A 17003-nucleotide genomic window follows, 5' to 3' on the forward strand; every position below is an offset into this window, starting at 1 on the left:
TTGATTGATTCAGCGATGATGATCCATAAAGTCAGTATTGAGTACATACACACACACACACACACACACACACACACACACATACTGGAACACAAAATGATTCTTTGTGCTGCTGGAAGAGCTTGTGAATTTAGGGAGAGCGCAGTTGAGATCACTCAATTATTTTATACCAGGACCAAGCGAGTCACAGAGCCCAGTCCCGGCCGCATGGAGCAGGATGGCTGTGGCGACAGCAAACCACAACAGAGCCGAGCCCGGCCTGCAAGGGAACCAAAAAGTGATGGACAGCAGCCAGAGACAGATACACACTGCCCCTGTCTCATACTTGTGGTTTTTTAAAAGAAAGCAATTTAGTTAATGATTTCATTCTGAAAGGCCGTCATGATGCATGTGTCTGCCTTTGCCAGGAAAAGAGCGGGGTGAAAGAGAAAAAGAGAACGATATGCAGACGATGGTGTTAGTCAACACGTCTACACTTACGTTCTAACCGCTTGTGGCTGCCATACGGATTGTGTTACAGACTTTCATACTGCTACTTACAACTGGCTCAGCGCTGAGGCAGCCCGTCACTGACCATACTGTTAATTTTCGATATTTTTCGAGTTTGTTGAGAAAATTTTTAAGACACTACTGTGCTGTTTTATCTGAAACAGGAGTGTGTGACTGAGCAGAGAGCTGAAAAGCGAGTGGTCAGACACAAGGTTTAATAGCAGATGGGTGAGACATTTTCTGTATCAGTCAGCGGCTAATCCAGTAATGTGCCTGCTTTCTGGCCTGGATACAAATCTGCTGCACATTTTTCTGTTCAACCATGCTTGTCAGCTCCTGGTTTTATTAGGCCGTGGTTCAGCATGATTCATATTCACTTTACCACTTTTTCCCTGTGCCGCTCCATGGGCTGCTCCATCTTAGCATTGCTAAAACATCAGTCCTTCATGTACTCTCTGAGCCAGATTTTCGTGGCAATTACACAGATCGATGGACGGACTTTTGCTCTCGCCCTCTCATCTTTCCTGTTCTCTCTCTGCTTTTTTGTATCAGCTGTCAGTCATGTAGGGAACTTGTAACCACCTCCTGACAGACATGAGTGCCAGCAGTTCCTTTAGCGGGGTGTTTTTATTCAGCCCCCTTCACCCGACCTGTCACCCTGGCCACACACTGTTGCCCATGCTTTCCATTAAACGGGGGCGAATGAATAACTTTCAGAGGTTTAAATCAGCAATCAATGTCACTTGCCCCATCATAATAAGGCTTAATCGTAGATCTTGGAGATGTGTCCTGGCTGACCCTGGTGATTCATCAGACATCTTTACATGGCCTCATCTGGGTGGAGCAAATGAACTGCCCCTGTTTTGATTTTCCGAATGACGTGTCACATGAATTGTGGTCTCTCGCAAAACTCATCCCCTCCCCTGCCTCCACAGTCCTCCCTGATCCCCTCTCTTCCTGTTCCCTCCTTTAGATATCTAATGTCATAGAAAAATAATTAATCTCGTCACCCTGAGAGAGGATAATATTAAAGGGAAAGTTCACCCATTTAAGCACCTACATGTTGTTCTAAACCAGTACGAATTTCATCTGTGAAACACTCAAAGAGTTAGGCAGAATGTTAGCATTAGTCACCATTCACTTTCATTGCATCTTTTTTTTCCACACAGTAAAAGTTAATGGTGACTGAGGCTAACATTTGATTTGATTTTCCTGAATAGGATGGAAAAAGCATGCATGAGAAACAGAGCAGTGTAGGTTGCAGCAAAAAACAAAACAAAAAAAACCCTGCCTTCGGTGGGATTAGTAATAACTAATGAGCTGTTGTGCACCCAAAAAGCACACAGAATAGCACAGCTCAATCAAAGAAGCGTTGAAGGTAATTTCCTTAGTGTTCTTCCCCCCCACAAATCCCATTTATGAGATGAAAATGAAAGGGAACAAAACAGCTTTTCTTTTCATTAGATGCCACAAATTTTCCAATTTGGTTGACTAGCGACTGGCGAAAAAAGCGTCCTATTTTTGGAAAAGAAAGGAATTAGGGGGACAGTGGCTGGAGAAAGCAGGGCACTGTGTGCCGGCATTCCAGATGTCCAAACGGCATTTGTACCAGCCCAAGTTTTTTTTTTTTCTGGGCACCGGGTGCCAATGATGACCTCATGAGCTCCATGCTGAAAACTGTGGGCATACAGTTCTCGTTGACACGGGCTTGAATAGCCCTCAGCCTTTCAAGCTTTCATTCACTCTCTCCAGTCCTCTGGCGGCGAAATTACTCCCTCAAAAATAGCCATTGTCCCCTTTTTTGGCTAGTCCGAAAAAAGTTTTTTGTCTAGTCACTTTTGTCTAGTCACTTTTTTAAATTCTTGCCCTTTGTATTCTTTCTTTCGTATTTTCTCTATCGCCCTCCACCTTTCCTAATATTTTTATTGTGGAACTTGGCAATCCCCCCTTCACTGTCTATCTTTAGCATTCTCACTCCATTCACTCTCTCTCTCTCTCTTTCCCTCGTCACAGTGGACTGTGGGAGATTTTACACTTGATTTGTTGACTTTTGCATAGTCCACCGCTCTGAAGAAAATCTTAATAAATGACAGAGGGGTCTTGTACCTGAATGGTTCTTTGTTTACTGTTTTTCTAAAAAGGGGCCCCCCACTATATTTCAACTGTCAGAGTTGCTTTTCTTTCCCCCAACAATGCTTGATTGTTTCTACAAAAAGAGGGACAGAGAGAGAGAGAGAGAGAGAGAGAGAGAGAGGAAAAGAAAAAGGGAGAGAGAGAAACAGAAAGACAGAAAAAAAAGAATTCAGGTTCCACAGACAGGAGAATTCTATATTATATTTTCTTGCCAAATTCCGATCTCTGTTTTCCTTCCCGTGTGCTCAAAAAGGGCTCATAACTTACTGTCAACTGTGAGGGAAACCACAAAGCTCCACTGTTGCTCTGCAAATAGGCTGTGTTGCTTGATCACTTCACTGGCAGTAAAGTTTGCTTAACTGTAGCACTAACACCAGTCACTTTGGGAACTGCAGCCCCGTAAGGCCCTGACTTCTGCACATTCACAGAGAGAGTGAAGGACAACAAGCCGCGTTTCTCGTGTCTGAATCTTCTCCGGCTGTACTGCGACTAAAAAGAGACATGCAAGAGTGAGACCGTGTGTGAGCAGAGGAGCTTAACAGCTGCTCTGCCGGTCGCTCCGATTTGTGTGTGTGTGTGTGTGTGTGTGTGTGTGTGTGTGTGAGTGAGCATACTTCGTTTAGCTTGGCGTCGGATGTGTACTGACAAGACTTGCCGTGGCTGGGACGAACGGCCAGTTTGTGCTCTAGTGTTTTGGTGTGTGTTTGTGTATAAAAATTTATAGAAGGATTTGAGGAAGTGTAATGCACTCCATCTCTGAACTGGTGTGTGAAGAACAGAGAAGACCACCAGCGGCCATACAGGCTGAGGGGGACAGTATGTGAGTGTATTCTGACTTCATGCACATTCATTCACACACATACAGTATCTCTCACTCACACTGACACACAGTGACAGGCGACTTTGGCTTGTATTCCAGGGAAAGTGTCAGTCTGCTCCTAAAAACTGAATATTTTTTCTCATAATTCTCCATGCAAAAGGGTATGCTTGATGTCTGAAATTTATTTTTTGGAGAAGACTGAGTTTGTTTTCTTCTTTTAAACTTATTTTGGAGCAGTGGCGTTTCCTCCGAGGAGGCAAGGAGGCAGTGCCTCCTCAAAAAATTCAAGTGAGAAAAATAATCGACTGAACATGAATAAAACAAATACAATATCATGAGCTCAAATAATGTGTAAAGCATTCATACCGTATTTCTAAAATTACACTGTCCAACAGCGATATTAGCGGATAAAGTTTCAGAGGAAGGTATTACCACTCTTGCCTCCCTTTAGCTCATTGCGATCTATTGAGCTCCTAAAGCGTGGCTTGAATGTGAGTGGTGTAACCGTGGAATATAGGCGAAAAGTCAATTGAGAGGAGGAAACATCTCCACTTTGATTTGATTGGCCATTACCCTGTCATTCATTCGTCAATGCAACAAAACCATGCTCGCAGCAAATCCACAGATCGCCATGAACCGAGCGAACTGGTGGAAGTGGGCAGACTTATTACAAAATAAACGACTAACCGACATGGACAACACCACTTCTGGTCACATCAGAATCAAAATGAACTTGAAATGACTTGAAAATAATAAAGCGGACAACAATTAATAGTAATAGATACTTATGTAAGAAATATGTATAATGTATGTATAATTTTAAATATTATTTTTGGAAGCAATGTAAAAAGAATAGAATGCATAAACACCTTTTTTATTTGACTTGGTTTAATAAATATTATAAGTTAAAAGATACTCCATATCCCTTCCCATACAGAAATATGATTTATGGTCATGGAAATGTAAACTATAATTTATATATATATATATATATATATATATATATACAAATTTCTGTATGGGTTTTGCCTAAAAACATTTGCCTGAAATGTTAAATGGAACAAAATATGAATTTAAATTGGACTGAATCTACCTCCTCATTTCAAAAGTCCACCACACGCCACTGCTTTGGAGTGTTCTTTAAAGTGAACACACTGCGGCGGATGTGGAACAGAACAAATGCATAGAGACAGTGAAAGACTGACTATACTTATATTATATCTTACTGTATAATTTGGTGGTGAATGACATCAAAACATTAAAAATATTTTAGCATTTGTTCGATACAGCTTTCTTAAATAATAATAATAATAATAATTATTATTATTATCATTATTAATATTATCATTGTTGTTATTGTTATTATTATTTAAATGATTGTAATGTAATAATAATAATAATTATTATTATTATTATTATTATTATTAAAGTAAATGTATTTTTTATTTAGTTTTATTATAATTACAAAAAATATAATTATAATAATAATAATTGTTGTTTATTTTTATCATTATAATTTATAACTCATATGTCAGTTAATAACTGTATAAAAGAAGATATCAAAATATATTAACACTACATGTTTTTGAGGAGCTGTTTGAAAGATTGGAAGTTCTAGAATTTCAATAGGAAGTTCTGATGAAACTAAGAGGTGTCACATATACTATTCTGAATCCTGAGTCGTTCCCCACTGATCATGCCGCTGACTAGCACTTCCTAATCAGAAGCTCTGGAACGTTTAAACGAGAGACCGTTCTTTCCTTCTCTTTCTTTTAGTTCATGGATGAGTAGACGGCACAGGCACAATGAAGGTGATAATTTAAAGGTGCTAAACAGTTACAGTGAGGCTGATAATTTTCCAGCCCAGATTTCACAGGTAACAGAGGGTTGATTATAGGAGGTGAGGACCCTGAGAATCTGTGCTCTGTCACCTGCGTGATCTGCTGTCAGAGATACACTCACACAAAAGCACATATGCAAACTCATCTGTGCATTGTCTCGCACTTCTGTTCTCGCTCTCTGTGGGACAGGAGTTCATGTCTGTGTAATTATTGACAGAAATCTCTGCTGTAATTTTTAGCATTAATAAGTGAGAGTATTATCTACATTTTAAGTGTTTTAAAATTGTAGTGTTGTTCACTATAAAAATCAGTATCAATTACTCCTGCATCAGTAATCGAATGCTTACTAGCTGTGGCAGCTGCTGTTGTTTAAAAAAAGTACTGCACATAAATCATCAGTATTCAGCAGTGATATTTGTCAAGAAGGCGTATTTACCAATTCGAAGAGCATTTTTGTTTATTGTTTTCTTGGTTGGTGTTTTTTGGTCATTTATTACTTTATGTCTGTTTATATTCCACAGACTGGCGCAATTATCATAAAAGGCTGTGTTTATTATTATAAACCTAGCCACAATTGCTCTCCTCAGGAATACTACACAATACACAGCTTGCTTGTTTTTTACAGATATCGTTTCAGGCAAAAATGCTTCCTCTTACCCTTGAAATAATTGCATTCGAGTGTCTTGTTTCAGATTTATGATTAGCCTTTTAAACTCTCATTTGAATTGTTTTGTAATGGCTAACACTCTTTTTTTATGTTCTTTTCCTGTTTAGGAGTTTTACGTTGCTATAACTTTTTAGTCTTGACTTACCTTTAAATTTCTTATTATGTTTTAAAGTATGTGTGTATGCGTGAGTGTGTGCACATTTGTGTACTTGGGCATGTGCCAGCGTGTGTGTCGTTAACCATGGAAACTTGAAGCCCTGTCATAAAGCAGCTTTTGCCATTTTTCAGCTTACCCATCGTTAGCTCCCTTAACAATGGCCCTCTTGTTTTACCCTCTTTTATTTGATTATTTCTCTTCATATAGGTCTGGGTGGTGGTGCCGAAGAGAAAACTGGCCTTCTAATATTTCCTTTCAGGAGTGACTGGTAATTTAGGGGGTCTGCTGGGTCTGTGTTTTTTTTTTTGGGGGGGGGGGGGGGGGTATGGGGTAGCAAGGGGCAGTAGTGACACCATACCTCAGGAGTTACTTATCACCATTGTCTATAAAAGGGCAGCAGAAAGAGACAGCAGAGACTGAGGAGTGGGGGGCTTCTTACGATTGAGAGGGGTGAAAGCGGATATCCCAAGACACATGGCCCCCAGTCATAAGACCCCCTAAGGAACACCAACGTGGGGTGTTTCGGGGGGATGTCTTCTAATGCCACTAACCAATTAAACAGAGTTCAGTGCGTGATGAAACGTTAGCAGTGGCAACAATTCATGAGTCAAAGCATTCCAGGCTACATGAGAACTCGCAGTGAGAACTTAACTCCTAATCCTCATAAACGTATTGCAATATTGTCAGCTATATATGGGGCCTTTCTCCTCTCCCTTTCTTTCTTTCTCGCTGACTGGGAAAAAAGAAACTGAGGTGCGCTACAATTATTGATTGGTTTAGTTTGTTAGCTGTCTATTGTTATTGTGTATTCAGGCTTGAGTTGGAGAGGACTGACAGGAATTCATTTGAGGCCACTCTGGCTTAGCTGATAAAGTCACTGCTTAATATGCACAAAGGGCAACTGATCGGACTTAATTACTGGAGAAACAGATTGAATTATTAATAAGAATAAAAGGAAGCAGTGCGGCGACACACAGGAATGTTTCTTGGGTGTTTCTCCAACTGTAAAGCTCTCATCGGATCAACGTGTAAAACTAAATGTAATTCTATGAAATGTGATGCCGTATGTTGGGGCGTGGCGAGTTTACATGTTTAGTGGCCCCTCCTCCATCATACGCCACATCGAATTGAAACAGATTTTTGTTTTATGGCTCGTCGGGAGGAATTCAATGATTTATTAGTGCGCTTGTCAGCTCAGTCAGCTGGTTTTTTGCATAATGTTGACTACCACAAAAATAATTTCGACTTGTCTGTAGTTTATTTAAAAAAAAAGTAAAAAGTAAAAATTGCAGCACTTTCAATGGACGTTAATGGGACCAGACCATATACTTCCTGTTGCTGTACTTTTGAAACAGCGTGTATTTTGATGTTTATGGACTGGCCCCATTCACTTTCACTGTCAAGTGCCTTACTTAACTCATGATTTTTGCTTTTATTTTATTATTTTTTTTATTTAAAGTGGCAAAAAACATGAACCCAGCTCGCTGCACTCTGTGCTGGCTGTGCACACAGGCTGAGCCACCCTCCCAGCTCTACAAATGAATTATTAACTCCAACTGACAAATACTATTATGGGGTCCTGGCTCAGATCTGTTGCGTTTTCGAACAAATTTGCTGTAGACATGTTACAGGAGGATGGAGTCAGTCCTCGCTCTCTCACGCACTCGCTCTCTCTTTCCCCCTCTCTCGCTATCATGCCTCAGCAGTTTGACTGATGGCTGGAGACTGGAGGGAAAGGCCTGAGAGACTGAATATTTTAGAGGTAAAATAATACCACTTGATTTAGTGTGTAATACAAAAAGAAGTGCTTTGTTTCACTCGCACTCCATTGAAGATGAAGGTGGGATGGGGGTTGTGCTGGAAGCTCCGGCTCTTTGGATCCATGAATTAAAAACTACAGACAGAATCTCCGATCTCTCTTTCTCTCTTTCTTTCACTCTGAGAGTGTCTTTCTTGTCCTGTTCTCCTCCTCCTGTCGCCACGGTGGAGCCTGCGTGCCCCTTCCGTACATCGTTTCGCACTTGAACTTTGATCTTAATTTTGATTTTCAATTAACGCTCTACAATTTCTATTTGATATAATTACTGGAAACAATTTATTGGCTGATTAAAACTGAGGGCTCGGTCTCGCTAAAGAAAATAGGGGTGCGGAACGGTCTGGGTCTCCAGTGCCATTCCCCTGCGCTAGCCTGCTTGATTAACTTCCATTGACTTGCATTGTCCGCTTCTGTTTGCTGCTACAGAACTGTGTGTGCTTTGTTATTTTGTATTTGATTTTGGTAAGCATCACAAAAATTCTGTGCTATTTCAAGGGCTATTTCTATTACTGCAACCAGAATGAGACAACATGGCAGCTCAAGTCTTGTTTTTATCTCACTTACTGAACTGTATTAAACAGATCATATTAAGAGTGTAAACTGGCTGAAGTGCTCACCCATGTGTGCAAATTGGTGGCACGTCTTCAGCTGAAGTAGTCATACTTTGAAGGGCTTGAGAGCAATTGGGTCTGACAGCCCATTGCAACCCATACATCCCTCATGCGCAAGAGTGAATGGCCGCCACGTACGTGAACAGATTAACTCACAGTTTGGTGTTAAAATAATCTCTCCTGGTGTCAAATTTGTTTTTGTCCCATGATGAGCCCCATGCTGGAAAATTTGGCAGAGCTGGGAGATGGAGTTCTGGAGGCACCTTGGGCTGCCTTCATTACCCAGCCTGCCTTTCTCTCATCTCCCTGCAGTCTCAGTGGGCAGTGGAAGGACATTAGCTCACCTGCAGCCCTTGACCTAGAATGCTCATGCCCTTTGTCCACTTTAATGTGGCTAGCGGCAGCGTTTTGGCTTCCTTAGCCACAGCATTACTGCCGCTGCCTCTTGTAGACTCCAGATGTTTCAGATTTCATACAATCAGTAACACCCATCCCTGTGGTGAGTATTGGGTGTCTAGTCTAGATAACTACCTTAGAGTAGACAATGTGAAGGTCAGAAGAGAAGTAATTTAGAGTAGATGTGGGCTGACTCATTGTGAGTACATCAGGTCAGTTGGAAAGCCTTTGATTCAAGTATTTAAACAAAGAGCTTAATTAGATTAGCAAGGTAAGTATTTATTTCCTTAGTGGTATTAGAGTGATTTCATTAATTGTTATAAAAACACAAGTGACCTGTTGATATACACTCACTGAGCACTTTATTAGGAACACCTGTACACCTACTTATTCATGTGATTATCTAAACAGCCAATGGTGTGGCAGCAGTGCAATGCATAAAATCATGCAGATACGGGCCAGGAGCTTATGTTAAAGTTCACATCAACCACCAGCAGGGGTAAAAATGTGATCTTAGTGATTTCAACCGTGGTATGATTGTTGGTGCCAGACGGGCTGGTTTGAGTATTTCTGCAACTGCTGATCTCCTGGGAATTTCACGCACAACAGTCATTAGAGTTTACTCAGAATGGTGCCAAAAACAAAAAAACATCCAGTGAGTAGCAGTTCTGCTGACGAAAACGCCTCATTGATGAGAGAGGTCAACAGAGGATTTCCAGACTGGTTTGAGCTGACAGAAAGGCTACGGTAACTCAGATAACCACTCTGTACAACGGACTCGTGTATGCACGGCGTATTGCCTATGTATTTCCGCAAAAATCTCAGTGGCTACACGAACCCCCTGTATAGTATTCTCCAATATCAAGCTGTGGTAGTAGCAAACTCTTTCATATTTTGATTAATTATCAAACACAACTAATTATATATATAACTATATTAAAACATAACATTTTAGTGATGAGTTCCAGAAGCTTTAAATACAGATTCCAGCCTCACAATGCGATTGACATCGTTCACAGTAATCCGTAGAAGATCTTGCAAACAGCAAGTGTAAAAAGTCGTGTTGACAGCACTCATTGAAACTGTAGGCAAAGATCGCTTCTGGCGCAGCACCAGTATACCATATTATTTTCCTAATAAAGTTCTCAGTGAGTGTATGTTTGTACAGGTGCACTTTTTACACCTGTTGTGCCGTGTTCCCTTGTTTTTACGCTGACAGATTTTAATACATTTTTTTTTTTTTATCTGCACTTTAATTCGTCTATTTTCCTGGAGAAACACTCTAACACTAAAAATGTGCTTTGCTCATTGGTTGCCATGGGCTAAAAAGGAAACTTGGTTGAGTTTTATGTTCTATGGCATTGTTTTTATTTTTCTATTATTAATTAATTTACCAACCCTGTTTAGTGAAATAAGATTTTTGCAATAATTTTTTTGGCAAAGTTAGCCCCCTTCTGCCACATCACAATTTAGTCCAATTAAACCTTAAATACAACTGTAAAAGCAGAAAAGCAAAATTACACATGACATTTGGACATTTATTGTCTCGAGTTGATCGAAATCCCGTGAAGTGTTAATGTCTCAGCATCACAGCTCTTTTTGCAGTTGGTGGCAGGGTTAGCGCTTTAATGAGAGCATGTTATATGGTATGGTAACCCTCTTAGCGTGGTAATCAGGCACGGGGTGGGGAAAATCGGGCCTGCCTCAGGCAGCTCTCCAGCCGTAGCTCAGCACGTCCATTTACATTAAACAAAGGATTAAGAGGGACCACAGTGCCTGCCGTTTCTCCCGTACTGAGGCAGAGCCGTGCTTAGAGCCATTGATAGGATCTCCCCAGCTCTGATACAGGTCCAATCCTTAGATGGGATGCAGAGGCTCAGAACAGCAGCCAAGTTCATATATTTGTGATGTGAGAGTGGAGGCTGGGATGTGCACTCAGACACATGCTGCTGATACAGAGGAAATAAATCATTAGGTTCTCTTACTGTGTTCCAAGCATTTCCTGTCTGTGATTGACAAGATCTTCATTAGGTTTTCTCTATCCATAGGAAATAAAAATCACAAATGAAATCTCTTTAATATCTCAATAGGTTATCAGTGAATCTCCTGCTTTTCAGAGTTAATCCTGAGAAAAAGATCTCAGTAAACACACATTTGTCTTCTTTAGAGTTTCAGAAGAGATGTCAATAATGCTCTCTCAACAATTCTTGTGTTTGTTAACAACTGTCACATTTGTTTCTATTTAAATTTTAGGAAAATATCTCAGACAAAGTAGATACTTAAATGAAACATAACTGAGAACTCCGTTAAGTCTGGTGACAAAGTATGAAATTTAAACCTTGGAGTAATAAAATTTTCCTCTGTGTAGATCTTTTATTTAGAATGATGTTTATATGTTCAGTGTTACATTATATGGCTGAACATATTTTGTGACATGCGTGTGTCCCCTGCTCTTCTCTCAGCAGAATCATGTTTTCCAAGCAAACCACCTCACCATTTGCCTTGACCCCTGACGGAGGCGAGGATGGAGTGAATCAGGAGCGCATATGCTGGGAAAAGGAGGAGAACCTGGAGCCGCTGGCCGCCCCTCAGCTGCCCCTACACAATCTGCTCCACAACAAACCTTCTCTGGAGGAGCTTCAGCCAATCAGCAGCAGTGTGCCGCCTGAATCTGACTGGGACAGCCTGATTTCGGCCCAGCAGCGCATGGTGAGAGCTGCGCACAGAGCCACTGCCAGCCCTATGCTCATTTAGCTAGTCATAGCTCATTTACGTGTGCTAACATAGAGTATGTGTTTTTTTTAAATTACTAATGAGTTTTAGATGAACGGACACATTATTAAAGATTATTGGCAGGTCTCAGAGTGTAAGAACTGTCTGCTCTAGATGATTCGTCTAGAACTTTGGCGGGCTACACATATTTTCCAGTGGTGAATCCTTTACATCACAGTTTTACAACATTGTGACAGTTCAACCATAATGGAAAATTCTGCCATCATTTCCTCACTCTCATGTTGTTCCAAACCTAAAAAGGACACAAAAGATGTTAGACAAAATGTTAGCCTCAGTCACCATTTCCTTTCATTGTATGGAAACAAGATGCAATGAAAGTGAATGGTGACTTGAGTCGAACATTTTGCCTAACATCCCCTTTTGTGTCCTGTTTGGGTTTGGAACAACATGAGAGTGAGGAAACAATGGCAGAATTTTCATTTTGGGTGAACTATCCCTTTAACAGCCCTGTCATGACATTGGATGTGAGTAAACCTCCAGACATATCCCACTGTCTATTTTTTCAAAAGACCCACACACAGTGACACAAAAAATCTCTGTGCTCCTGCTGAGAAGAATACTCATCCCAAGGACACAGTACCAGAACAGAGCAGGTCTCGTTGGAACACTTTTGAATGAAGACTTAAGACTTTGCGATTTGCCAAGCTTGACTTTGAAGTTGAAGTGCCTGGAGATCCCTCACACTGTAAAAGTGCAGGAGAACAGAATTGAATTGCATTTCACGTCAGAGCGATTTTATGAATCTATAAATAGAGAGACAATGAGGGAGTGGGAACTTGAAGGAGCCCCTCATCCTCAGCGATGGTCTCTCTGGACCATAAGGCAAAGAGCCCAGACGCAGGACTGACAGCCACTTATTGTTCAATGCTTGCAAAAAAAGGAATTCACCATAAACCCTCCCTCTGCTGCTGCAGTCCCAGAGCTGTGCGACTTCAACAGATCCAGAGGTCTGGACTCCCCTGGCCCAGCAGCACTCAGACACCAGCACGGCTCTAATTAGCCTGAACAAGGACAACGAGAGCAGCAGTATGGAAACCCTCACGGACACAGCCTCCAAATTCAACCGTCACGAGAGGAAAAAATGCTTTCGCTGTTTTATGTTTCTCAACAAACTTAAAGAGACTTTGTATGTCGAGTTTAAAGGGATAGTTCACCCAAAATGTAAAATTCTGCTATCATTTATTAACCTTCAAAAGTGTAACACAAAAAGTAGAATTGTGCATTTTTTTTTTTTTTTCATAAAATGAAACTGAAATGTGACTTAGGCTGTCAGTCTCTAACATTCTGCTTAACATCTCATTTTGCGTTCTACCCCAGAAAGATAGTCATGTGGGTTAAGAACAACATGAGGGTTACTAAAAAAATTATAGAATGTTTATTTTGGGATGAACTATACCTTTAAGGTTCCTTATTTGTGAGAAACAGCAAGAAGTGAAGAGCGCTTGCTGCCAGCACGTGTGCAGTGAAGTAGCTCGGGCAGGTGGCTTTAGGAAAATCCCAGAGGGCTGTTGAAGTATTCCATCAGCGTGCTCCTCCAGAGGGCCTGGAGCAATTGCCCATTTACCCTTGTCTTCTTCATTGTCCTGCACTTGCTCTGTATGTTGACAGGGTGTTCTCCTCTTTCTGACATGTAAATGCAGAGAGCTTCGGCATTGCTCAGGTGGTCCCTGTTTCCTAATTGGATTACAGAGCTTTTTATGATTGGTGTAATTAGAAAAGCATTTCAAAGAGTTTTGCTGCGCTGCTGTGGTTGGATATGCACGGGATGATCTCTCAGTATCCTCTTGATATAATGAGGGAAAGCATATGAAAAGTTAATTGTGCTCATTTGATGTTCAAGTGAAGCTGCTTGTGTTTGATTTGCATGTGCACAATGCAGTCTTGTTCGCTTTTCCTTGCTTGAGCAGGACGTCCTGTAGGTGAGGTTTTTTTTTTTTTTCACTTCAGCTCTGTTTCTCACTATCCAACATTAATGTGAAGTAGGTTAAACTCAGAGGAAAAAATAAATAAAAATCCTCAACAATGATTTAAAATTTAGAGCAAATTGTTTGTCACATGCTTCTCTAATATTTCTCATGAGAAAATACCTTTAGTAATCTCACATGCATCATCTCTAGAGTTTCAGGAGAGATCTCAGCAATGTCACAAATTTTGCTCAGGTTTGCTAAGATACCAAAGTCTTCAATTTAAATTCAGATTCAATATGAACACCCCACCCAAAGTTTTTAACCTAAATGTCCCTAAACTAAGTTATCTGTGCCATGCTATCCACTTTGATGTTATAGCTCTATCCTATTACTACATATATGCCAAAAAATTGCTTATGTACCAACATACCAAAATCTACAATCAAAAATTTTAATTCTCATCAAATTCCTTCAAGACCAAATTATTAGAGCTATGCTATCCACACTAATCTTAAACCTTTAAAAATCGTACAAACAATTTTTTTATTTCTCTCATGAAATCTTCTTCCTCAAAAGAGAAACATACTGCATGTATTAAAGTTGATTCTTAATTGAAATCCACCATGTCTCCAGACTATTAACTATCCAGAAATAGATAGGGAGGACACTAAGATCTGGTATGTCAGTGAAGAGAATTTCATGGAATAAAAAAAAAACCAAGAAAATCTGTACTGGTTTAAATAAAAACTAAAAAAAGAATTCCAGGATTTCTAGGAAATGTGGTTTGGAATTAGAAAGTGAATACATATACTGGTTCACTTTCTAATCTCATTACAGATTACCTGCTTGGGCAAGTCAATGTGTTAGCAGAACTCTGTCTTTGCCAGCTACTTTGTGTGGTCTCATTTCCTGCACTCCTACCACATTATCACACTGCCCTAATACCCATCTGTGTCCTGGGCACCCTGTCTGTCACAGTTTGATGAGACAGGACCCAAACAAAAAAAACTCACTATGGAGAAAACACAAAAAAATAAATAAACTCTACAAACCAAACAAAGCTAAAAACTGACCATCATAATTAAAGCAGACAAGAACCAACTGATAGGAGAGATACACCAATCTACAAAACAATCTGGCACAGAACTGAACATGAGAGGAGCTATATATAGGGAAGGAACTAAGGAGGGTACCGAGGGAAGGCAGGTGAGGCTAATGAACTAATAACACAGTAACAAGGGGGCAGGGCCTAGACGTGAGATTGGAGAGCACATGGCAAACAATCCTGGCGGAAGCCATGTGCTCACACAAAACACAACTGACAAAACAGAAGAGCACATGGCGAATGAACACAATCATATGCCATGTGCTCAAACAAAAAAATACAGCGCAAAAGACAGACTGAAGAGTGCATGGCAACAGAACCAAATCTGAAGCCATGCTCTCACAAAGACAAAACATGGAGCATGAGTGTCTGGATCCTGACACCAGAACCGAAACCAAACTAGACAGAAGTCAGGATCCAGACACCATGCTCTGAACGTGGAACACAAAATGGACAGAAGAGTGCATGGCAAGGAAAAACAACCCCAATCCGTGCGCTCACACAGAAACACAAACAAAGACAGACAGAGCACATCGGCAGGAAATAAACCCTGAACCATGTGCTCAACACAAACACAGAACATGAATGTCAGAATCCCATCACCAGTCAATAAACATGACTGACAAAGGTGACAGGATCCTGACACTGTCTCACTGCAGAGCTTCTGCCATACCCTCCACCTCAGATTTTTGTAAAGAGTGGTAGGACTAAAATGGATCATTACTCTGCCCATATCCACCTCAAACTCTTGTTTGTGTCAAGTCTCCATCTCTAGTCACTAACGGGTCTGTTTTCTCAGGCTTTTGCCTGTGAGAAGTTTATGTTCCACTGAAGTGTATGTACTGACTTCTCAGCTGTGGTGGTGGGGGCGTGGTTGAACGCTGGCTTGTGAATAGAGAGCGAGATCAGGAGATGAGAACGGTAAGGATCATCACCTGGCAATGATTGTCTCTAGCAGCTGTTTGTCATTGCAGTGAGAGTTGGAGATGGATTTAAGAGCGAGTCAGATGACAGTAAGGGAGAGAGAGCTACTATATGTACCCAGAGACTGTGTTGAGCTGTGTGTGTGCGCTGTGCTGAAAAGCATAATTATTAAGTGAAGTGATGAAAAGCAAGTTTTGTGTTGTAAAATAAATACAGTTTGAGTTGAATAAATGTCTCCCGCTTCCTCCTTGCACCCCATCGTGATCTTTGTTACATCAGCGCTTACACTGTATTTAAGTAGTATGTTGAGTTACCTGTATGTTGTGTAGGATCAGACAAACAGATCGCTCCTCCCTTTTGTTCTGTTTTCCCTTTCTTCGTAAGCGCTCAGGGAACACTCAGCTATCAGCTGCAGACAGAAGCCCAGTTAACCACTAAACCACACACAGGTGGGACCGCAAAACAACAGCAGTTTGAGACAAGTCTCGGATTTATGATGGCCTGGAGGGTTCTGTGAGGAGCAGCCACTCACTTGAAAAGCAAAACAATTACACTGCATTGAATCCCAGCTCTGACACACACTCATAACCTTTAGGAAAGGAACTACAATGGTGATTCTATCACAGGAGTAGGAGAGAAAAGAGCTGTTAAAACTCTATTCATCTGCTCTTTTGAAGATCTAATGATTTAACTTATGCTGCCTGAACTCACTTTTCATTCTTATACAGTATATTTGTCTTATTTGTGAACTTAGTACTTTTACAATTTGGTGTTGTGTTTTTTATTATGGTATAAAAATAAACACCCTTTTCTCCCAAACTCTTTTTGTTTTCCTACAGGAATCGGACAGCAATAAAGTGTGTTCCTTATACTCCTTCCGGAATAACTCTACCTCTCCGCACAAGCCAGAGGAGGGGGCCAGGGAGCGCGGTGACCTGCTGAGCAGCTCAGCCTTCGGAACACCAGAGCGCCGCAAAGGAAGCCTGGCCGATGTGGTGGACACACTGAAACAGAAGAAACTGGAAGAGATGACAAAGACAGAGCAAGACGGTACGAGAGGTTTCAATGTGGTCGTGTATATTTGGAGGGCGGGTGAAGATGTGTGTCAGGGATTTAGGAATATACGTATGTAAGGGGCCTGGGTAGCTCAGCGAGTATTGACGCTGACTACCATCCCTGGAGTCGCAAGTTCGAATCCAGGGTGTGCTGAGTGACTCCAGCCAGGTTTCCTAAGCAACCAAATTGGCCCGGTTGCTAGGGAGGGTAGAGTCACATGGGGTAACTCCCTCGTGGTCACGATTAAGTGGTTCTTGCCCTCAGTGGGGCGTGGTATGTTGTGCGTGG

The 17003-nt window shown here is 41.1% G+C and overlaps 1 protein-coding gene across 19 annotated transcripts in view; it reads left to right on the forward strand.

The window, feature by feature from the left end:
- The window catches only part of LOC127450578 (transcription factor SOX-6-like), a 178689-nt gene that overhangs the window by 52353 nt on the left and 109333 nt on the right, over positions 1-17003 (forward strand). For 12 of the 19 annotated variants that reach the window (XM_051714888.1, XM_051714843.1, XM_051714933.1 and 9 more), the window contains 2 exons: positions 11393-11639; positions 16499-16709. In XM_051714888.1, coding sequence (XP_051570848.1) covers positions 11400-11639; positions 16499-16709 — 451 coding nt within the window. In that variant the 5' untranslated portion in view covers positions 11393-11399. Of the gene's footprint in view, positions 1-3126; positions 3443-6314; positions 6376-11392; positions 11640-16498; positions 16710-17003 lie in introns of those variants that run through there. The other 7 variants (XM_051714870.1, XM_051714925.1, XM_051714939.1 and 4 more) reach the window with 6 other exon arrangements.

Source organism: Myxocyprinus asiaticus, chromosome 2 (genome assembly GCF_019703515.2).
Source record: "Myxocyprinus asiaticus isolate MX2 ecotype Aquarium Trade chromosome 2, UBuf_Myxa_2, whole genome shotgun sequence".
Taxonomy (NCBI): Eukaryota; Metazoa; Chordata; class Actinopteri; order Cypriniformes; family Catostomidae; genus Myxocyprinus; species Myxocyprinus asiaticus.